We start from the raw sequence: 24,489 nt of genomic DNA on the forward strand, positions 1-24,489 counted from the left end.
AGTTTAAGTGCCATAGATGACTTGTAGACCACTTAGAATCGTTTATGGTGAAAATATCATTTTTAAAAAGCCAAAATTATGAAGTGTAAAATGTTTATTTGCCAGTCTTCTGTACAAAGAGTTAATTATGCGATATTCCATTACATAACATTAACAATACTTCAGAAGGAATACACTGTATTTTTAGAAGAGCTTATAAATATCTTCAGTAGGAAGAGCTGCATTTGCATATGTTCCTTCATAGCTTGTTGAGCAGGAATAAAGGGATCCTGGAGATGCCGCAGAGTAGAGACTGATGATTCTCGACCTTTCATTTATGCACAAGTTGATTCTCAAGAGTCTCCAGCCTCTTTGACATGGCTGCAAGTAGGCATGTTAAGGAGTTACTTATACCTCTCTGGCCAGTGAAGTTTTAGATCTGTTACTGGAAATGATTGGATTTCCTGATGTAGTGGAAGTGAAAATGCATTTGCCACCCTCAAAGCTGTTTATACTGTCATGTCATCAGTGTGATTGAGGTAACAGATCTGGTATTTATTAGCTTCTGCCTGCTCCTAATCAAAGTTTTAAAACCTTCTATGAAACAACTATTATGCTGGTTACCTGCAACAATAAATTTAATCTTTTGATCACAACCTATATATGTATATAAATTTGATCTATGCAGACTTTTCCCAAAAGGCTATCCTCTACCAGCTGCCGTAAGATAAAAGGAGGGCTACACCCTGGAAATGTTGTCAGCCTATTAGAGAGCTCCCAAGTTTAATATGAGTAACCAGGGTCCCTTTAAAAATGTGTCATAATTGAAATTTTTGACACATAATGAGAGTTTTCTGAGATCACAGGACAAAAGAGACATCGTGGGATTAACCAGCATCTGATCCCCACTTAACCTACATTTTAAAACTTGTCCTTAAGCGAAAGTGAGCGTGAATGGAATAATCCAATTTAGCTGCGAACTGTGTTCAAGGTTTTAAAAAAACACAACAAAACACATGAATGACACATGAAATAGTTTGGCAGTGGCAATCCTGAGCATTAGTAACTGTGCAGTGAGCACAAAAGGATATTATTCTGAACCAGGCTCTTCAGCTTCTCTGTGACTTGGTTTTGAAACATTATCATGTTTTCACACTGGCACATGTTTTCATCAGATGGTTTATCTGCAGAAGAAAAGTTGATAGGTTGTGAAAGACTTTCGGTCCCTGGATTCTTTTTCTTATCTCGTCCTTTCTCCCCTAATCCTTTTCTGCTTTCTTGTCTCTGTCTGTGGAGAATGTGAGGGACATGCAGGGAGGACATATGACTGCAGAGCATAAAAGACTGATGAGTTACTTGATATAATACAGTAGACGGTATTGCACAGAGTGGCTGCTCTGCTAGAATCACAGGTTACCATGGCAGCAGCAGATAGGTGGCAGTAACGTTACATTTTTTTCACCAATCTGCCATTATTATAGCTCCACTTTACCTGAATAGCCTCAAAGATAGCATTAGTTTCATCTATTAAGAAAGATCACACATATTTTTGAGACCCTTGCAGGGATTCTTGTACTTCTGCCTTGTGTGGCGTACCTGCACATATCCTGGACTTGAGTTTCTTTGTAATTTCTGCCATTTTTTCAAAATCCTCAGCGTAATACAAGTGCTTCTCATCTGGCTCCGACGCAATTTCTCTCAGCTCCTGTTCGATGGCTTTGCCAACTCCCAAAGCGTATATCGTGATCCCTGAAAAGTATCAGAAAGCATCATAACAACATGAAACTTGTATTAGGAAGAAGATACTCTGAGGTTGTCGTACATCGGGATGACTAGAAATACCAGAATTCTTTGCTTTAGTGGCCCATTCAGAAACATCATCTTGTGATCTTCCATCAGTGAACACGATGCTGACACGGGGGATGTTGAACCTGCCGCCTTCTTTGTTTGAAAAACTAAACTCAAACATGTGGCGCAGGGCTGAGCCAGTCATGGAGCCCCTTCCCATGTATTGCATCCTGTTCACGGCACTCTTGATGTGTTGTGCTGTGGAGTACTGGCCCAAGGTGAACTCTGTGTGCACCTTTGAGGAGTACTGAAGAAGACCCACATGAGTGCCCGTCTTGGAAATGTCCAGCGAGTCCACAATGCTGTTTACAAACTGCTTGACCAACTCAAAGTTGTTGGGGCCCAGACTCTTGGAGCCATCGATCACAAACACAAGATCCATGACTCCTTCGCTGCACTCGGGTTCTGCCGGGAAAAAAAGGATATTTAAAATATATACATTTATTTATTTCACATTTTATTCTCAAGAAAACAGTCCATATAAGAGTAATCCTACTTTTGCAGCTCTTCCCATCCTCAGCCAGCATGAATCCTTCAAAACATCTACAGATGTAGGAATCATTGGTGCTGACACACTGATGCTCACAGCCATGGTGCACTGTCTGACACAGATCCAGACCTTTCAGTTTAATTACACAGAATCAAAGATTACCATGATGTTGCTGTAGCACATGAAAGTGTATGGCAGAATTAGCATTTATATGATATATTGTGAGGCTTCAAATACAATAAATGGTCTAATAACTCTCTGACATTATGAATGCTGTGTGGTGGTAAACAGAATATCCCTTAATCCAGGGGAGGGAAAAGATATATCTTTTGGTGAGCCATGGGATTAGCGCTGACCTCATAACTGGGTTCAAAAACACACTCAAAGTTATGCAACACATAAATACCCAAATAGGGGACATAAACAATCATAGAAACATTTGAAAACATGCAGATGAAAAACGTCACACTCTGAATTTGGTTTATTTTTGTCTCCTATGAAGATTTTTCTGTCTTGTGTTGTGCAGAGTGTTATAGCTCTGCAGATGAGATGCCTCTAGAGAAAACTAGTAAAAGCAAAGAAAAATAATAATAAGACTCACTGCAACACAGCTTACTGAAAAGATTCAAACGTAGTTCTGTGCTTAACCCACCGAATGCCTGCATTTCAACATCTATCATGTATGTGATGTTCACTTAACACTTACCCCCAACAATGATTCCAAAGTATTTCGGCAATCAGTGTTTTCACATTACAGTTGTGACTCATGGGTCACTAGAAAGTGTTAAACAATTCTCTAGTGGAGAAACTGTTATTATTTATGACACCGAATGAGCTCAAACTCACTCTGACATGTTTTCCCATCAGGTCTGAGTGTGTAGCCTTTCCTGCATTTGCACACACAGCTGTCTTCAGTGCTCATGAACTCCTGCTCACATCCGTGGGTGCCATCGGCGCAGTGATCGATCTCTGCAGGAGAGCAGTGCTTCCATTATTGCCAAGTTCTTTTAATCAAATTCAGATAAAGCTGAATTCAAGACTCAGTTCAATGCAGTGAATCTATAAATCTGTAATTAATCTCTTACTGCACTCTTACTATAATTGATGAACAGGTGGAGGATAAATGTGTTGCATCATCATGACTACAGCCTCTACTGATATCAGAATGTGAAATAAGTTTATTCAAGAGTGGGTAACCCTAATTATTACATTGCTTATTGTGCTTTAACAACATTTTTACAGAGGCATGTGGATGTCAGTTTGCAGCATAACACATGATATGATCATTCAAGTGTTGCCTCACATTACAAGTATGAGCAAAAGTGTTTTTGTGACAAACCACAGCAATGACGCGGAAACACAGTTTAGCTGCACTTACTTTTGCAGGTTTTCCCATCAGGTCTGAGTGTGTAGCCTTTCCTGCATTTACACACACAGCTGTCTTCTGTGCTCATAAACTCCTGCTCACATCCGTGGGCGCCATCAGCGCAGTGATTGATCTCTGTTAGAAATCGTTTTGGCGGGTCACAAAGACAGAGGAGAAATTAGATAACAAGCAAAAACAGAAAGTTTTAACTAGCTGTTGATTTTTTACATCAAGAATTGTGGATCGGAAACGTTAAACAGGTTTGAAAAACAAAACAGAACATTTACATCTTGCAGTTTTTCTGTATGTTTTTTAAATTGTATTAGTGAACACAGAAACACAGGTAAGTTCACATAACTGAATAATCCTCTCAGACCTTAATGTGACACATTTCTACATCAGCCAATTAGATCTATTCTATATACTGAAAGCTGGTTAGAATTATATTGAGACAATAGATGTGAATGTACTCAGCATTAAATAAGGTGTAAATCAATACTTGGGTGTTATTATGCTCTATACGTATGAAGAATATGTGGAATAACTTCATCCAAGATGGATGAAAAAACCAATAACATGGAAACAGTTCATTTAAAATTACTTTTGCAGGTTTTCCCATCAGGTCTGAGTGTGTAACCTTTCCTGCATTTGCACACACAGCTGTCTTCTGTGCTCATAAACTCCTGCTCACATCCGTGGGCGCCATCGGCGCAGTGATCGATCTCTGTTAGAAATCATTTTGACGGATCACAAAGACAAAGGAGAAATTAGGTAACAAGCAAAAACAGAAGGTTTTAACTAAGTGTTGAATTTTTGCATGAAAAATTGTGGATCAAACTGGTTAAACTGGTTTCTATTATTTGAAAAATACACAGAACATTTACATCTTGCAGTTTTTATGTTTGTTTGTTTTTTAATTTTATTAGTGAACACAGAAACAGAGGTAAGTTCACATAACTGAATAATCCTCCCAGACATCAATGTGACACATTTCTACATCAGCCTTCCATATGCTGAAACATGGTTAGAATTACATGAGACAATAGATGCGAATGTACACATCATTAGACAAGCTATAAATCAATACTTGGGTGTTTTTATGCTCTATACGTATGAAGAATATGTGGAATAACTTTTAAAAAAATATGGATTAAAAACAGCACCAATAACATGGAAACAGCTCATTTAAAATTTCTTTTGCAGGTTTTCCCATCAGGTCTGAGTGTGTAACCTTTCCTGCATTTGCACACACAGCTGTCTTCTGTGCTCATAAACTCCTGCTCACATCCGTGGGCTCCATCAGCGCAGTGATCGATCTCTAGAGGAAGTCATTTCATCACTTTTACAAACTTGCAAATTTTGCATTAAATTGTAAAAATGGTTTCAGTTTTTCAAAAAATACTGAGCACATAAGAGCCTGCTATAAAGAAAGAGCCCCTCAGGCTTTCCTGTATATTCTTTTATTTCTCAGCTCTGAACAGACAGAAGCAATCCAAAGACCCAAAAAGCTAGATAATCATCCTAGACCTCATGTGACACTTTTACATCTCAGAATGATCCACCAATCTGTCAATTTCTGCACACTCAAAGTTGGCTGGAATGGTATCAGACAGTTATTGTAGATGCACAAAGCTTTACATGCGTTGTGCAATGTAAAACAGGCGGCTTTCTATGCTCTCTATATAAAGAAAATGTGGAGCTATTTTTTTTTAAATTAAATATGAAAAAGCACTAAATTTACACATTTACACATTTGGCACGTTTTCCCATCAGGTCTGAGTGTATAGCCTTTTCTGCATTTACACACACAGCTGTCTTCTGTGTTCATAAACTCCTGCTCACATCCGTGGGTGCCATCGGCACAGTGATCGATTTCTGCAAGGACGCATTGGGTGAAATTTATGTCGTGGTTGCTGTAGCCAGCACCGTTTGAATGTTTCATAAGATGCTGTATATTTGCTGTGTTTTCACTTTATTTTGCCACATTATGAATGATAAAAAAAAGTACTTACTGCTGCAGGTCTTGCCATCGAGATTGAGGACGTAGCCCCTTTTACATGTGCAGATGTAGGACTCTGGAACGGTGACACAGTTGTGCTCACAGCCATGATTCCCCAGGTCACAGTGGTCTATTCCTGAAGAGGGTGAATCTCTTATTAGATATTCCACTTTTTCACTGGTTATTTTGTTGTTGTTTTATGACAAGACTTTTCAGATTAATAAAAATATGCCCAATACAGAAGAATAAGATGCTAAATCTAATTATTTCGTTTTAAAATAAAAAAAATCCACTCTAAAGGTGCAGAGTGTGAACCCACTGTGATGATTGAACTCATTCTTGTTTGGATTGGGATATACGATGACACTCCAGATACACCTCTACATTTCAGCAGCTGCACTGCACTGATGATTGCAAAAGCACACTTTCTTCAGGAAATCTCCCCCACTTTGCTTTTTGTTAACATCCACCGAAGGAGCAAAGGGAAAATTTTCCATCAGTGGGTAACAGACATCACTGGTAGGAAAAAAAACTCACGGTGACTGTGCCTTTGGGCAGTGTTGGCTTCATGACGCTGAGTTCCTTTATCCAAGACCAGATAAATTATTGTACTTTATTCCTACTTGCTATATATGATGATTTAAAGCCAACACACAAACACAATATTGTGGCAGGAAGCAAGTTGTGTTTCCATTATAACTCTAACATAAGTCATGAAATTTGAATAAAACAGTTTCTTATGAGTAAAAAAAATGTAATATTACTGTTGCACGTTTTCAGGTCTATGGTGAGTTCATATCCTGGACGGCACCGACACTCATAACCACGAGGCAGGTTTGCACAGATGTGTTCACAGCCGTGATCCACCACAGCACACGTGTCCTCAGCTGCAATAGTGTGAAGAACAATCACCTACAGTTCAGTGTGCAGAAGGAAACCTGCAGTAACCAGTCAGTCAGGGACAGCAGAAACTAAATATAAGCCAATCAGTGAGACTTTTTAAACTGACACTCCCATTTTACTTTGCTTTGATCTGAGTGAAACTCATGATTCGCAAGTTGTGTCAGTCTGGTGTAAAAAGGCAACACGAGGGTTTCAGTGATTGTTTTTGCAGCCAAACCGTGAGAATAAACCAAAAAATGAAAATAAGGTGGCCAGATGGGCAAAATCTGTTATGCAAAAGGTCACGTGATCCATTTTTGGTCCTTAAGCCATCAGACCATCATCAGGTCCTTTGTACAAGTTTTGGGCAGTGTTAAAAGACTGTAGCTATGTAAATAACAGAAGGGAGGGGGTTACCTGTGCACGTCTTGCCATCAGGGTGTAGGATGTATCCTTCCCTGCACTTGCACCTGTATGAGGCAGGGCTACTCACACAGATATGCTGACACTGATGGTCCACCACCTCACACATGTCTGAACCTAATGCACGCAAGAACATTCACAAACACTCAAGCATGAGTAGACACACATGCATTTTAGAAATAAAAAGAGACACTTAAAATAGACGGGATTATTCACCTCCACACAGTTTGGACTGGAACACAGAGATCAGGGTTTCTATCTGGCTAAAGTTGGCCACCAGATGCACATGCTCCGAGTGCGGCTCACTCCCTATGGCCCTCAGTGTGTTCATATCCACCCTGCCTACTCCAATAGCAAAAATCTGGATGCCAGCCTGTCTTGCCTGAGCTGCAATCTCCTCCACTGTGTCCTGAGGTCTTCCATCAGTCACAATCATAGCAATTCGTGGGATGTGTAGGTTCATTGGTCGGGCTCCATGTTCCTCGGTGAAGGCTGTCTCCATGGTGTACTGGATGGCCAGACCCGTCATGGTCCCTGTGGCGAGGTGTTCCATATTCCTCACTGCCTGCTCTACCTCGCTCTTGGTGGTGTAGGTGCTGAGGGAGAACTCGGGCTGGACCACGCTGCCATACTGCAGCAGACCGACCCGTGTTGCATCATGGCCAATCTTGAGGAACTGAAGCAGGTTGATGATGAAGGTCTTCACTTTCTCATAGTCAGTGGGACGGATGCTTCTGGAGCTGTCAATCACAAAGACGAAATCCAGCGGGATGGCTTTACATGGATTCTCTAAAATCAAAGACAATGAGGAAGTTTGGGGTGAGTTTGGGATGAAATGGCAAAACTGATACAGAAATGCCGTGGTAACCGACTAATCACCTACCAACTGCTTTGATTGGGAAAGTTGTGTTGCTTCTTGCCGTGATGGGTCTGGGGCGGCGTCTGTACGTCTGCGCTGCGTTACAGCACAACAGGCAGAAAAGGCCAAGAGCCAGACACCTCATTGTGATGAAAGATGACAACTGCAGCAGAGTGACGTAAGCACAAAAACAAGAGCTGATCCAGAAGAAACACTTCCACGGTGCAGCGCAAGTAGGGTACAAACCTGATCACCAGGGAGCAAAGATGGAGGAGAGAGAGAGAGAAGCTGCCAAATAGAGGAACCTTCTATTTGTACTATTTCTATTTATTTTATATATGATTGTCTACATGTAGAAACATGGCAAGAAATCTGCATTATAAATGGACTGGTTCTTATAAAGTGCTTTTCTACTCTACTCGAGCACTTAAAGCACTTTATATTACACACGTCATCCACGCATACATTCATACAAGCACTTTTTCTGTGTCTAAGTCCTCTCTATCTGACATCTCATTAACACTGAATGGGATGTAGGGATCCATATCTTTCCCGAGGATACTTTGGCATGCAGTCTGGGGCAGCAGGGATCAAACCACCAACCTTCCAGTTAGTAGATGACTCGCTCTGCCTCCTGAGCTACAGCCACAGCGTCGTGTTATAATAAACACAAAATCTGACACATGACTCGCTAAGCGTGGTTGGTTGTGATTAGGTGAAGCACCTAGTATCTGGGAATGATTTGTACTGGGACCAGCTGCACACGAAAGGTGAGGCTGATTGCAACTGATACATTGCACGTTGAGTAATTTCAGTTTAATGCAGTTTAAATCAAATAGGTTTTGGCATAAACTTATGATATGGCAGAATGAAAATGTACTTGTTACATTTTGTGACATTTGCAATACATTTGTGGAAAGAGTGTCAACAAGAGAATAAAAAACAATTCCACCAATATTCAGTTTATAGTGTTTTGCACTTTATATTCTTCATATGCCTGTTATCTAATTTCCTTGAAATATGGAGATTGTTCTCAGATATTCAGCACTTTAAAATAGCATCATCTGTTCTATAAACTCTGTTTAAAGACGTGGGCTGTACAGTACACCTGTGTTGTGCTTCCTAAAGCCTTCAAAGAAAGTCAGTGAGCTTCTGTGAATGAGAATGCTTTGCTGCATAGGAGGTTCACAGTGATTTAAGAGAGGCTGAAAAACACCAGACTGCTTCCCTATCCGCTCCCCCAAGAGACCCACTTGTTACCCATCATATTCAGACTCCAGCCTTTACTACTGTCTTAGAAATGTCTGTGATCAGTGCAGAAATTACAAATATATTCATATTTGAAAAAGGAGAAAAGAACAGTACAAGAACAATCTTACGTGAAGGCAACATAAAACTTTTATTTTGGATTCATCCAAATGAGAACTTCAGCAGCTTCCGTGTGTTCAGTTAATAAAAAATCAACACTTCTGCGCAGAGCCAGGTTTATATGGCTGACCTGAGACCTGCAGAGGTCACACATGCATATGCAAACCCTCATGGAACACTTGCCCTCTGAACTCACATGTGTTTTACGTCTCTCTGCCGCCATCCTGACAGTGTTTTCATCTTCAGATGACAATCCCAGCAGCAAAGGTAAAATCCTGTTATGCGCTGTAGAATTTCATGACCCTCCACAGCGTCCTAAAATGTTTTTTTAACTGGCATTTCCTCTAAACACATGAATCAAAGATATGAATAAAGTTTAGTAATTACAGCATTTTGATTATTCCACAAAAGAGCAGCTCCTTTCATATTTCCCCCCGTGAGTGGAAGCCAAAGTTGTGTGTTTACTATGAAACACAAAAACATCATGTACTGAACAGCATTTATGACACTGTGTCTGTTTTGCACATTAAATTTCTCTGATGAGTTTTCATGATGCAGATGAAAGGAGCACAGGATGTGTCCTAACGCAGATAAGAAGTCAATACCACACAGGTGACTGGTGGTGATTACTCTTTCTACCCTGCTATTAAAACGCTAAAGAAAAAGCATAGGTTCTTTTAGAAAAGGAAAAGCCCACAGTATAGCATTTTCAAGATAACAATTTGAAATCTACTCACCATTATATTAAAAATTATTTTGAAATTTTTAATTCAGCGAAGCTCCTCTGAAATCCAAAAACTGAGCCAACAGTTGAGCTCCAGCAGGAAAAGTCTGTCAATGCCTTAGCTCCGCGTTGCAAATGTACATATATCCCAGTCCTGTCTCTATCTCTAGAGGCTATTGCATTGCCTAGTCCCTTACTCCATCCACTATTTCTCTGTATACTCCCACTCTGACTCTGACTTTGGAGACGCCTCTTGTTCTGATCAGTCTGCTGGTAAAACAATAACTATGAGTGTTTCATTCCCATTCAGATCATCTTACTCATATTTATTCCAGATAAGTGGAACTAAACTCCCAATTTTACATGTTGAAAACACTTTAAACATTTATTATTTGGAGGAAAGTAGAGACAACGTAAATGTTTCATGTTGTTCTCACATTAAAGTTTTAGGGTAGCTCATCAAATGATAGATTATAATGTAATGGAGTCAGACTGTCAGAGGCCTGATAGATTTAAAGTCTAGTGTAGTCTAATGGGTCATCACTGCTCTGAAAGAGGCGGATTGTGCTTTTACAAATTATGCTCAGAAGAATTGTACAAAGCCACAGCAGCAGTTTATGGAAAGACCTGGTAAGTAAAAGTCATCACACTTCCACTCTGGGGGTCCCTGCCTCCCACACAGTAGAGACATTAATACACAGACATGTCAGTGAAGGTTCTCAGTCATCCAGCTCATTGTAGTCTAGTGGGCTTGGAAAGAAAAGCGTCTGGACTTCTTTAAGTTTCTTGAAGACGTTTCACCTCTAATCTGAGAAACTTCTTCAGTTCTAAGATCAAATGGTGGGGAGTCCCAGGTTTTAAGCTCTATAGGAGTGTCCCCCTTAAGATGGTCATGGACCCCCTATTGATCCTCTACCTAATCACACGAGCTAAGGTGGGAAAACGGGTGTGGGTCACAACCAGCCAAGGTTTCAGGTGAACCCATTGTGAAACCTAGCCCCACCCTATCATGTGATATATTGAGGTCTCAATAAATCACATGACCCTCTTGGGGACACTCCCATAGGGCTTAAAATCTGGGACTCTCCACTAGTTGCTCTTAGAACTGAAGAAGCTTCTCAGATGAGAGGTGAAACGTCTTCAAGGAAACTTAAAGAAGTCCAGACACTTTTCTTTCCAAGCTCCTTAGACTATACACAGTCACTGCTCACTTCAGTGACCAAATATATTTTTCGACGTCACATCTTCCATTTAAGCTAGAGCTTAACTCTTAATAGCAGAAAAAAAAAACCCTAACCAGATTAATTTAAATAATTCCTGCAAATACACACACACACACACACTGAGCTCCATTTGACCCTTGAAACATGCCTGCTCAAGTTCATATACATGTTTGACAAAATAAAACACACAACATCTATCAGTGAAATTGGATTTTAATAGATAAATATATGTCACATCTTTGTTTTCCATACAGAAGGTTTGACATTTGAGTCCTTGCAGGACATTTTGTGTCCAGGGACGAGTGGCTTGCCAGTAACTCCATCTGGTGGAACAGACTTGTGTAATGTTTACACAGACAAGAAAACTCCCATTAGGCTTAATTCAAAAAACACAACCAGAGTCCATATTTATTGGGCTCCGAATCCTCTGTCCAGCAACCAACTTATAGTGACTTCAAAGAACAAACTGATTCCAGATCAGTGCTTCTAGATAAACAGCAATCCAAGACATTTGTCATCAATCAGTAGAAAGACACAATTACATTAGAAAGTTATGAATATCAGTCAACGCAAATCAACACTCCTGATTTCTAGAACACGAGACCGTGACTATGTCTGTGGTAGAATACGCTGATATGTTTGATATACACTAGGTTGCTCCTTGATCATGTCAGAACACAGGCAGGTGCATTTCTTTGGGAAACTTCCCGTCAAGGTGACACTTCACACGTGGCTCCATGAAGTGCACCCCATGAGAGAGAAAGCTATGAATGAAGGCAATCCAACCCTGATCACGAGCTCAGACGAGACAAACAGGAAACACGCAACGGCTCCTCACTCGTTAATGCGAGCCATACGTTTGTTTTCGTTTGGGGTTTTTTTGCATTTCTGCACAAGTTAAATATGTTTGTGAAAAGGTAGGACCCACAGAATACGGTTACAGACACAGAGAGCATAAATAGAATTAATAAAAATATATATCATCTATCGAACTTTCTAGTGCTTTTGTCTTGTTTCGCTTCAAATGCATAAAAGTGCACATCGTTTCTGGATGAATACTAAGACACAGAGATACACAGAGAGCTACAGGAGAGAAATACATAAGAATAAGTAAATAACCGGAAGGGATGAGAGGTCACGCTGCTGTGCGTCTGTATATCTGTCCAACGTGTTTTTGTACATATGCGTGTGAATGCATTAAGAGAACATTAATGTGTGTGTAGCTACAATATATCCAGAAATATACTGTACAGTGGAGAGGCAGTGTGGTGCATCAATTCTGCTGTGCTTTTATCAACGGCAGTCAGCAGGATCCCGGGAATGTTTTCATGCTGTAACAGTGGTGTAAGGTGGAGGAGCCTGCTTGGGAGGGACACTGACACTGTCATCATAAGGAGGTAACAGCACCTGGAAGACAAAGAAATGAGAACATGACTCAGAATAAATACCATGAAAATCAGTCTGATCAATATGAACATGTTTTTGGTAAAGTTGCATAATATTACATCCCTTTTGATGTAACTTGAAACAGAAAAAAATGAAATATTAAAAATTTATTTTGGATTAAGTGAAATATTTGTAAGCCCAGAGAGAACAGCTTGCACAGAAATCAGTCCGATTCCCCAATAAAATAGGCTAAACTGCAGGACTGCAGTCAAATATGATTATATAACATGTAAAATGCAAGTATGGCAAGATGACCAGCCTTATTTGCACTGCACATTACATAAGCAGTTGGAGCGGTTGATTGGAAGCCTTCTTAGACAAAATATTAAAATAAATGTCATACATAAGAAAAAAAGGCATGCAAGCAGCAGGCTGGACTTCAGCACAGTGCGGCTTTGACCTATATACTACCATGCTTACAGCAGCAGTGCTAACATGTAGTAGCCATCAAGCTTCCCATGCTCATTTTTGAATTTATTTGCAGGACTTTTTCCCGTTATTTTATGTAAAATTGTTTTTAAAAATCTACTACTGAAATACTATTACTATTATATCAGGAAGGAAATGTAGTACATGAAGCGAGTATCCTAAAATTGTGCCACGTGAAAAACAAAAGCATCTGTCAGCAGCAGCATTTAGTTTAGAGCTGTACACAAATAACTAGAGAGGACAGATCTACTTGTTCATCTTTTATTATTCATCCCCTACACCAAAAGTAAAAGTGGGGTAAGTGGGGAGTTCCAAACTAAATTTGGCTAATGGTTGTCTATATGCATCATAGAAGGCACAGTCTTAGCTGGACTGATGTCTCCGCTCAATGCCGAGTCCCGTTATGTGATATGATCGAGCCAGAACTGAGGTCCCACCATGAAGGAACTTTAAAAAAAACTGATGCATTTTAAGGCTGTATAATGTTTTCCTGGATTTGAAAGATCTCTTTCAGCATTCCAGCACTCATTCTGGTTTTCCTCCTGACAACAGAAATGTGGGCTTCCTCAACAACGCTATGTGTTTGACCTGCATGTGTTATTAAGTATTTAACAATGAGTCAACGAGGGTACAGTCTTGCCTTTGTGACAATAAACTTTAATGATGTTGAAATAAATATGTGGGATATTAAGTAATCAATAACTTCCTTTAGGCCTGTACTTGCATATATTAGATCATTTTAAAGAGTTTGATTTTACATTATAAAGCAACTGGATAGATGACACTGTTCTTCTTACTTTCAGCACATACTGAAATCCTTTTAAAGTGCATACTGTAGCATGTGGTATGCATATCATAAACTTTAAGGTTACTACACAACTTCAATCATCTGTCTGTGCCCTGCTGTGACACATGTGACATAATCTGTTGTCCAGAAAAAGAACAGCGCATTGCATCTGGTCACATCTGGTGCATTCGATTATAAATAAAAAAGAATTGACCGAGTGCAGGAGAGCCAGCACAAGAGTCAGTGAAAACAAAGTAATTCAATGGAAACAAAACACACCATATATAATTTAAGGGAAAGGAATAAGAAGGTACAGGTGGATTCAACTGAGACAATTGTGAGCTGCAGAAAGGGAGGGTACTAAAATAAAGAGAAAGGAATATAAGGATGCTAAGCCCAAAATAATAAAATAGGAAGCAAACTGACAGAGAGGGAAACACAGGAGTCAGGATTACAACCGGAAGCAAGCAGCACAGGAATCACTATGGCAATATTGGGGTATAGTAAATCTTCTGCTACATTGTGTGTGTATTGGAAAGCATCTATGGATACACATTGGATCAAATCTAACAGTTGCTATTCCATTCTAGCTAATAAATCCCCAGTCTGTAATCCCAGTAACCACCACCACGAACTGCATGTGTGCCATGCCTGAACGACACCGTGATCTGTGGGGAGTGGGGCCAAGCAAGAGTCAACACCCACACCAACTCCATGAAGAGAAATTAAGCATGCTTTCTTCTATGATGCATTTATTTATTGTTCCAATAAAGCACCTGTGTGTAGGTGTCAATTACTTTTCTTTATGCCCAAGAATACAGTTCACATGCAATGCATTAGCAGACCTTTGACCTAACCATCATATAATTGATGTAACACCATGCAAGCTGCTAACCAAAAGCCACAAACCCGGCTGTGGTATGTGGGGGGGCTTCCATTAAATATGGCTAGCTCTAATTGAAAAAGCATCCCTGCAGACGTGAGGCTGATGTTAGGAAATAAATGGCTGCTGATATTCTGGCACTCCTCGCTGATGATGTCAGTGAGCTGGAAAGTTGCCTCCTGGGTCTCTCTTTACAGCCCACGTGTTTTACACATCAGGAGCGAGTGGAACTACAGCGCGTAGACCATCAGGTGCTGTTTTAAATTGTGTGCAGTGTTACGCCCTGAGGGGTCTTAAGTTGCAGACTGGGAGCACAGGTTTTGTCAAAATACTTGTGAAACCCAATATATTGCAAGGTCAAATATCAGTCCTGATGGGGCCAGTTACTGGCAGCTCCTTATGTGTTCAGACCGAAAACCATGTTTTGCAATAGTCAAAACAGTCATTAGTGTTTCTATAGCTCCATTAGTCTTCTCCCCTCTGTCAGAGTCAAGCAGTTAGCTGTGTGGGCTGTGGGGTAACAGTGAACTGAGAGCCAGGTCCGGTCAATAAGACACCAACATGAGGCCCTAAAAAGAGCTTACTGTACCCATCTAATGACTTCACCAGCATGGATCCTTGTCTCTCTTTCCAAGTCTGTCCATTCATCCATGCTACTGTAGCTTCTGTAAAACTACGCGCTACTACAGCACAGCTTTAAATGTTCTTTCTCCCATCAACATAGTGACTTTATGGCTGCCAGACTGGCCTGAGCAGAGGAAACCTACGCAGACGATCCAAACATGACCTGCAGTCTGGATTGCATAAGGAAACCGTTTTTCCACTGAAGCTGCTTTTCTACTTTTTGGAAAATGCAGAAAAACAGCAAAGATCAGAAACTGTTTAATGTTAGTTCCCAAAATGATGATTTAGACATGAAAGAGGGTTTAATGGACTTGGAGTATAATATATTATACTTATATTTGTATAAGTTTATTCTTATTTGTCATACATTAATAACTGCTGACTTGTAAATTACAAGTATTTGGACAGCTGTACACTGCACGTGAGGAATGAGTGCATTATTAGTGTTGAAGCGAGAACCCTCACACGTCCGGCGAGCTCTGCACACAGGCGTTTGTAGCAGCTCACTGGAAACATTTGCACAGGTGGTCTGACAGCAAAATAAAGTGCCGCTAAAAAAATACTTTTTTCTTCTGCTAGTCTGATTTATTTCATTCTTCTGTGCTGTAGAAGTTCAGTGTTGGCTAAAACCCACTGAGAAAAACACATAACGTTGTGTTTCATGACCTTAATTAGCACACACAATCATTTACTCTGGCTCAGTCCCACAGAAAGTGTGCTGCTGTTGCTGTGAAAATGTTTGGAGTGCCAAATATATATTCATTTCCTGCTGGAAATAGTCCCAAACAAATGCCAAACAGACCACTGTATTTGTAGCAAACTGTTACAAGTGCAACCGGAAAAAGTGGGCTTGATGCTAAATGCTACCAATATGCATGGAAAAGTCCTGAACGTACATGATATCATGACATCACCAGTCTTATCATTTAAACAAAAAAGTCAGCGCTGTTTTCAGTACTTACGGTGGTGTCATTGGTCGTAACGTACAGCAGGATTTCAGAAGTACCCCGTCCGCTCACATATCTGTAGCAGTTCCACACACAAGCTATCAGGTATGCCTGAGAATGGGAAGAAAGAAAACAAAAACACATGTTAGACACATGGACTACATAACACAGTTATGGTAAATAACAAATCATAGACAAATTATTATCAGCCACGTTGGTAGCACGGCTCAGTGGATGCTTGTATCAAAGCTTTTAAAGCAGCTTCTCCTCGTTACTATGCAAATGAATTTTCCAAGGTGTTTCAGATATGACTGGGTCATCTTGTCACAAGAGAAGCTGCGGTGTACGAGTAAGTTTTCTGCACACCTACTGACACAGATGGCATCACTGTTACCAGAATGTAAGGCTGGAGTAAATTTGTTGTTATTCTAAATAAACTCTCGCTCTTCTTTAGATTCAGATTGTGTTTGCAGAATCTGTCTGAGGGTTAGACGTCTCTTTATAGTAGCAAGTTCCTGTTGTTCTCTGTCATCCAGAAATCATCTGGCTCTCAGCAGGCGGCTTGCTACTGAAACGCCTCGGCCAAACACAACACCATCTGCTACATCCATCCGCTAGCAGGAACCAAAGCCAGGCTGAGCTCTCTAACATTCTTACCATAAGAACCAATTAAGTATCAGCCCTAATGCTCTGACAGCTCTGTTATTCAAACAACCTCCACAGGAAGGTGCAGCAATCGCTTAATTTACTTCATGGTCCACTTCAAAACCATGCTGACAGTGTGATAATGATGCTGATTGTGCAAATCCAGTTATTTGAATCAGAAATTATTCAGACCGTGATGCTGATTAAAAAGATGGATTTGGGGTAATTACATGGGGTTTGCAATCTAAAAAGGCCCTGATCGACTATAGTAGGAAACATATGAGCTTCTATTAACCGTTACAGTTTATTTTATCTCAGTTTATCTCAGGGTTAACCTTTTGTTGTTAAAGACTACAAATGTTTTGGTTTTAAGCAGAATCACAGCAACTATCTGACAGGATTACTGGCTTTAGATACATGACACAAACAAGTTATTTTTTAGGATTTTTCTTATGTCTTCATGGCTTTTTAAAGTACTTTGTAACTTTTTTTAAGAGGCTAAATAATGCACTGACGCTAAAGCGCCCTTTACCTTTGCCTTACACATTTTTATGTCAGAGCACAAACGTCAACTGCATCTGGACCACAAATTAAACTATCTTTAACCTGCTCTCGAGTACAAAGCCTGTGCGATGTCCAACATGTAAGAATAAGGCTGGTGAATGTGTAGTGAACTCACAGTGAGCATATGAGCGTCTTGTGTGACACCTCGTGCAAGCTCTACCCAGGCAGCACGCTCACCTAAGGTGAGCTAGCTTGCCCCTCCTATGTGCTTAAAGTGAGAAATGTCAGCTTTGGACAATGGCCTGACCTGATTCTCCTGACAACTCCTGACGAAGTTCATTAACAGCTCAACTCCACAGGATTTAATGGGTGCGCCCACACTTTGCAAGTGGCCAAGTGCCTGATTGTTTTGTGCGCATTTCCAACTGCCACACTGCCCAAGTGACCATTAAGAGGTTTATTCTAGAGCTCCCAGGGACACACTTGGATAAATAAGGAGTTTGCTACTGCAAACACACTTAGTGTGCATGGCACAGGCCAACTTAGATGATGCAAGGAAGTGATTGGTTGCCTTGGAACCATAAATGTTTGCTTAATTTTACTAAACAGTGTTCAGTAATTGAGTATCAGAACACACTGACCCTCAAAGAGCCACTTTAATAGTGTGGCTGAAAAAAATTAATAAAAAAAGAGGAAGCAACTCGTCCCTAGGGCTGGTCAATTATATCGGTATACAGTTTTACATGATTAAAAAAATATTGCAGCGTCAATGAGATTGCAAAGCAAAGAGTTTACGTTCCCTAAATGGCACAACAACATGACAAGCCCAGAACCTTCTGGAGCGAGAGCCGTATGTCAGCCAATGATGATTTAGTAAAAAGTGAGCTACTTCAACAACCTTCACCAAACTCTGCAAAACATGCAAGAAAACACTTCCTGTTCCTGGTTGAAAAAACAAACTTGTTTCACCGCTACAGGTTTAAAACGGCCCAGTTTCTTGATTTATCGGCTATGGTAGTAATCAGGCCTGGGTGCAGCTAGTGAAAATGAACTCCTTTCCAAAAAACTGATTTAACAGGGGGAGAATTACTTTTTCCCGCAGCACCGGGTAGGGTTGGATAAGTCTTTCCCCTTAATAAATGAAACCATGAATGAAAAACTGCATTTTGTGTTTACCAGGGTTATCTTCATCTAACATTTAAATTTGCTTGAATGTGACAAATATGCAAAAAACTAAGAAATCAGTAAGTGGACAAATATTTTTTCACAGCACTGTATATATGACTTATGCTATGTCACCACTGTAGCTGCTGGCACCTCGTGGGAATAAATTCATACTTTACATTGCATAAATAACCAAAGCTCATTGGAAAAGAACAATTAAACATGCCTCCTTATGTCTTTTCCGCTGCAGTCACCACATTGTTCAGCCTTTCTTCCCTGTGTTGTCATAAATACCATCATGACAAATTTCCTAGAAACACTGTAATATAATTTTGAGACTACACATATGTACACTCCTACACCCGACTCTGACTTTAAATCTTTCAGAAGGAAAGCTCAGAGTAAACCGTATATTACAAGTATAGTACTACACTTCTTCCTTCTCACTTTGACATATAAATAATAAAAGAAATGGTGTCTGAATTCAGTGTAGCTGCTTTGGGGTTCTGGTATTGTGCTCTCTGCTTTCCCTGCTGTCATAAATCAAATATGTCTGCTGAGAAAAATACAGTCCCATTTCCAACAACTGTTGGGATCATGTATAAAATGAACCAGCAACATTTTCTAAACATTTGAGACAGGGGCAGGACTGCATGAGCAAATTCAAAATAATATCCTTAAAAGAGAGTCTGGAAAATCTGCCTGATTACAGTTTTTTGCCATCAGTGCCTGAGTCCTAACGGGATCCCATTTTTGGGCCCGACCTCAGTCAGGCTGGACTGAGACTGTGGTCTGATGAACCAGAAGCTAAAATTCTTTTTGGAGCTTTCAAAATGTCTAAATCCTCCGTCAGAATGAAGAGAACAGCTAGCTTATTATAATAAAGTTCAAAAGCTAGCATATGCATATCAAATGGAGGTCCATTGGTGCACATATTATGTGAGGGCATCATTAATACTGGATGACAAACACAGATTTTGGAACAATAAGAGTCCAGAGTTAGGGGCCATATTGGCCTGCTGAGAGTCCAGACACATTGAAAACATTTGGCACAAAATACAGCAAAGGAGGCTTCAAACTGTTGAGCATCTGAAATCAAGGAGGAGTGGGAAGCACTTACAGAGTGGTGTAAAACAAAAAGGTGTCCAGACACTGAAAACGAACACAGTCAAAACAATATAAAATGTCTAAAGTGTCAACATTTAATATGTTGTTTTGAAGGTTTGCGAATCATCGCATTCTGAGTTTTTACACAGCATCTCGGCTTTTTTGGAGCGAGGTTTTATCCACAGCACGCTTTCAAGATTCATTCCTGGGCTCTACTTTACCTAAAACCAGCGAAAGCTAATCAATTTCCACCTCACTTCAGTCACATCACAGAGCCACATGTGAACAGAGGGTTACGTAAAAAGGCAACAGCCTGTGTAACAAGGTTGCATAATATTGTCAGCAGACCAGGAAACATTTCTAAGTGCTGCTAAGCATATGAGACAAATATGTAAACTGGGCGCAGAAAACTTTACCTTAAAGCCGAGAATACAGCCGATGAAGAGCAGCACGATGACGACCAAGCACACATTACTGAGAGCTGCAACTTCCTCTTTGTAGGGAAAGTTCTCAGGCTGAGGAGGAATCGGAAAGACAGCAGTGATGTTTTCATTTCATGTCAAATTATAAATGATAAGTAAAATAAATATATACATATATCAGATGTTTCTCACCAATTGCTGCAGATAATCCTGAATGGTGTTTGGGTAAACTACGATGCTAACAGCCACCAAGGTGTTAAGGGCAAAGTCAAATATTTGGTAGCAGAAAAAAGGGATGATCCAGGCAGGACGTAACTGAAATAAAGACCTTAACGTTAGATATTTGGGACAGAATGGCTAATTTATCAAAGAGCAGAGAATCAACGTGGAAACAGCAACACGTGAAATACAATTATGAGAGTAAAATAAATGTTTTTTTACCTTGTAGGCACCATATGTTGCCATCCCACAGATAAGTATCATCAGCAGAGAGATCGCTGAGGCAATGCACATGTCTGAAGCAACAGGAGAAAAGGTAGAAATTCAAAAAAGCTGTACCGATCTTTGCTTTCTAATTATTCAGGCTGTAGTCACATGTGGCGCAATCAATCCTGAATTACATTTATGAAAATGTTTAGAACATGGTGTCATCAAGGGACCACAAATGGAGAGCAGAAGAAAACAACGGCATGATGCATCTGTCAACTAGAAAAGGATTTAATCTCTGCTCTGGGATACACATCGTGTCAGCCTGACCTGAAATCAACTCAACAGAACAGAACTAATCACTGTGTTACATAAGCGCAGGGCCGAGCAACCTTAAAATAAAAGTGGCGCTACGGGGAAATAATAGTCACTTCAATGAAACGCCACTTTTTTTCCTGCCTGACCCATTATTTTCCATATTCTTTTAATAATGACCTGACAATCAGTGTTTCACAGCTCTGAGTCACAGGATGAATCACATTTGTGGTTTAAAAAAGAAAAAAGACGACTCAGAAGTGTGACACTTTATTCCCAGAATCTAATTCAGGTAAATGGCAAAATACCAGTATAAAAAGCTTTTAAATGTGCCATATGATTTTCTGCCATCTGGGGCAGCAGAAACAATTGTGGCCGCCCAGTGATGTTCACCCTTTTTTGTTTTATTTTATCAGCTAATGAGTAAAATATCTGGCAACAGCTAAATTCCCCATTATGTTCACAGGCTTGTTCCTAACCTTCCCTTCTTGCTATTTGGTGGTGAATGCTTAAGCTATTATACATTTTACACAAGCTATTATATTTGTTATTAAGAGTAATTTCAGAATATAATAATATTTTGTTGTATAAAGACTGGAAGCCAGGAAACTGTGCCCCAAATCGATATAGCAACACGTATAAAGCTCATCCATTAGCATGTTATATCTTATCTTTAAGTGCCACCACAAAACATAAAAATGTGGCTAAACGAAGGTTAGATAGCAGAAAGACTAGCTTGTCTTTCTTCCCCCAACATTTATAAATATACCCAAGCATTGATTCTGTTTGGTAGATTATAGCTAACCAGAAAATTTGAGCTTAAAATCTATCACCAAAGCTCAATATTTATATTATATACCTCATGTTTAATTTGGCCTAAAAAACATTAAAATGTGACAAGCTAGTTGTTAGCTTCAGTGTGTTTATGATAAGCTAATGAGCTACGGTAAGTCCCCTTCAGCTCCAGTTACACACTGAAAAAAAACAAATGGAACCAGTAGCTTTCTTCTCATCTAGCTTGGCACAAAAAATTGTTGGGAAATTAAACAATTTATTCCTTCATCACTGAAAATTAGCTAAATTATTTTATAATTAGAACCGTAAAACACTGTTCATTGCTCAATGAATCCCACCCCCTTGCTTTACCTCATGAATTGAATTAGACTTGGAGCTCTTTCAGTTACACTTTCAAGTCAAAGCCCTAAGGATAATGATGTTGTTTTTCTCAGGGGAGAATTATTTTACTAAGAAAAGATTAAAACAAAAAATAGATATGTTACTGAGTGAACTGATACTTATAAACCTCGGAAATCTGAACATTCTATGCATGTGATTGTAAAACTGCAGTGGCACCGGCTGGTCCAGCATGTACTAATGGGTCACAGGACAACGCTCATCCTCTGGAACTGGGACAATAGTCGTTCCCAATCAGAGACTACCAGCACCATGTGCTGTGAGTCACCCCTGGTCAGACTGTTCCAGCATGCACCTGGTGTGTTAAGAAGGCTTTTCAAATGCTCTGCACAGATGGACATTGGGTTTTTGCGAGGCTGTGGCTTTGGGTGTTTTTACTTATACAGAAATGAAGACTGTCACTTTAGACAATGTATGAGGTCCTTATAATAACACAGTAAATTATTCCATTAGTTACATGACGGATCTACCTACACGCAAGAGTTTAAGTCATCCATCACAGTCTAGATTTAGATTTGGGTGGAAGAAAAACACCACAGAGCCCACTGGGTTTTCTAGCAAATCTCCAGCAAGATTTAACCCTCGTATACAAAAAGATACATGGATGTAAAAATTCCTAACAATAATCTACTTCATAACTCTTAGAGACAACTTATGATACATTTACTGCAAAACACTACTTACTGGCATCATCCATGACATCCAGGTCATTAGCCAACTCTGCACTGGCCAAGTGGTACTGCTCAGGATCGCTGAGGGCAGTGAGCAGGATGAGTAACACCACAGCATTGATGAGCTTAGGGGCAGAGAACATATGGACAGATGAAGGCAACAGTATGCACAGATGGCGCACCAGAAATGTAAACCTCTTCACCTGACATTCCACACATAATCAATAATCTGCAGAGCAGTGTCTGGTAGTGCTCTTTACATTACTTAACCTTTTATCATCACAGACTGCAGCCAGTAACCATCCTTAAATTCTTAAGTCTTGGCGTGGAGACAGTGCAGCTATGTTAAATGAAGTACCTACAGTAGAAGTCTTTGTTTTGCTCTGGCCAGCACCTCTCATTATTCAGGTGACTCATACATCCCCATTGATCAGGTGAGTGTAATGGAAAATTCTCCACAGTCAATTGGCAGCCTGACACAAAAACCTGCTACCTGAAGAGGGCCACTGCTCATTTATTCATAGGGAGCAGAGAGACGCTTTTTCCACATGTGGTGTTTGGTTTAGTCAGTCTGATATACTCAACTACACCAGCATTAATTCACAGACATGCTCCACAACAGCTTAGTGCCACAACACAGAAAAGACAGAATTGTTTCATTCATCAGTTTTAAAATACTTGATTAAAGTGTCTATACTATAAGTAATTTCTTAAATTAAGTGTTATCAATAATCCTGTATTTACAAAAAAAAAAGCTTGGATAAAGTAACTTAAAACAATGTCATCTTTATATTTTGATTCCAGCTATATAAATATCAAAAAGGTACAGATCAAGTCTGACGTGAAATGATTTTAAATGATACTCTTAAATCCTGTGCTCATATCATGTTGTCTCTGGCTCTGCTGTTTCTTGAAGTGCAGTGAGTGACAGAGTTAGGCGATGCTCACCATATACCAGACCCCCAGGATGATGGTTCCCGTGCGGACATGGCAACACAGGCAGCAACGCGTGGAGTACCAGCGGTCCCACGGAGAGGCCGTCAGCATCATCTTTTGTGTGTCTGCAGGCATTTACAAACGGTGCCGGTGTGTGTGAAGGAAGAGTCCCCGCTGTCCTATCGACGTCTTCACCGAGCAAGAGTTGACGAACAGGCTCTGACTGCCCCTGACCCGTCCGGTACTTATCACGGTGAGCAGCTTAGCGGACCAGAAGGCGACAAGCCCGCGTCACGGTTAAAATCACGACTTCCGTTTTTTCAAAATTAAACACCAGCGGTCTCACTGTGCTCTTTAAGGTGACTATTAATTGCTTTATTACAGCAATATAGCAAATATTCATGTATTTAGCAAATGTATCACCATTTATTTTCCTTAATCTACCGATTTAGTAATTTCAATTCATTGTTCTTCACTGCGTTAAGCCAGTGTGAGACATTTACATTATTTTAAAGGAAGACAAACTCTGTCCCGCCCAATATGTGTGTCACATATTTTAACATGGATGTGATTTGATGTACATTTTGTAATGATAGCGATGACATACGGAGCAAATAAATAGTTCCAGATTAGTAAGATTAGTTTGATGAGTAATCAAATCAAGCAGACCAAATTCAATTTGTCAAAGTCATCAAATGGCAGGCTAATGTGTGCTTGTGAAATCAGTCATTTAAAATTTTTTCCTCCTCTTTTCTGCACACTATCCGAATGACAACTTGAGCATGCTACTATTTTGAAGAAAGAAAAAAAAAAGATCCCGATGCTTCC

The 24,489-nt window shown here is 40.0% G+C and overlaps 1 protein-coding gene and 1 pseudogene across 2 annotated transcripts; both read right to left on the reverse strand.

Annotated features, from left to right (window-relative positions):
• Positions 1 to 76: 76 nt before the first annotated feature.
• Positions 77 to 12,098, reverse strand: LOC146507704 (matrilin-2-like; annotated as a pseudogene). The gene is made up of 17 exons (XR_014876675.1): positions 9,952 to 12,098; positions 7,871 to 8,009; positions 7,204 to 7,776; positions 6,982 to 7,104; positions 6,447 to 6,569; positions 5,696 to 5,818; positions 5,444 to 5,558; positions 5,223 to 5,230; positions 4,862 to 5,001; positions 4,285 to 4,405; positions 3,696 to 3,818; positions 3,164 to 3,286; positions 2,324 to 2,446; positions 1,822 to 2,232; positions 1,576 to 1,728; positions 1,071 to 1,163; positions 77 to 366 (listed from the first exon to the last, which is right to left on the reverse strand). The product of XR_014876675.1 is annotated as a matrilin-2-like (transcript).
• On the reverse strand, positions 12,056 to 23,924 carry LOC146507705 (lysosomal-associated transmembrane protein 4B-like). Its single transcript, XM_085176260.1, has 7 exons — positions 23,674 to 23,924; positions 22,739 to 22,850; positions 20,561 to 20,634; positions 20,312 to 20,434; positions 20,114 to 20,212; positions 16,293 to 16,388; positions 12,056 to 12,568 (listed from the first exon to the last, which is right to left on the reverse strand). Exons 1-7 carry the CDS (start codon positions 23,794 to 23,796, stop codon positions 12,488 to 12,490), a joined length of 708 nt encoding a protein of 235 aa, XP_085032386.1. The 5' UTR covers positions 23,797 to 23,924; the 3' UTR covers positions 12,056 to 12,487.
• Positions 23,925 to 24,489: the final 565 nt, after the last annotated feature.

The sequence above is a fragment of the Neolamprologus multifasciatus genome, chromosome 11, assembly GCF_963576455.1.
Source record: "Neolamprologus multifasciatus chromosome 11, fNeoMul1.2, whole genome shotgun sequence".
Lineage (NCBI taxonomy): Eukaryota > Metazoa > Chordata > Actinopteri > Cichliformes > Cichlidae > Neolamprologus > Neolamprologus multifasciatus.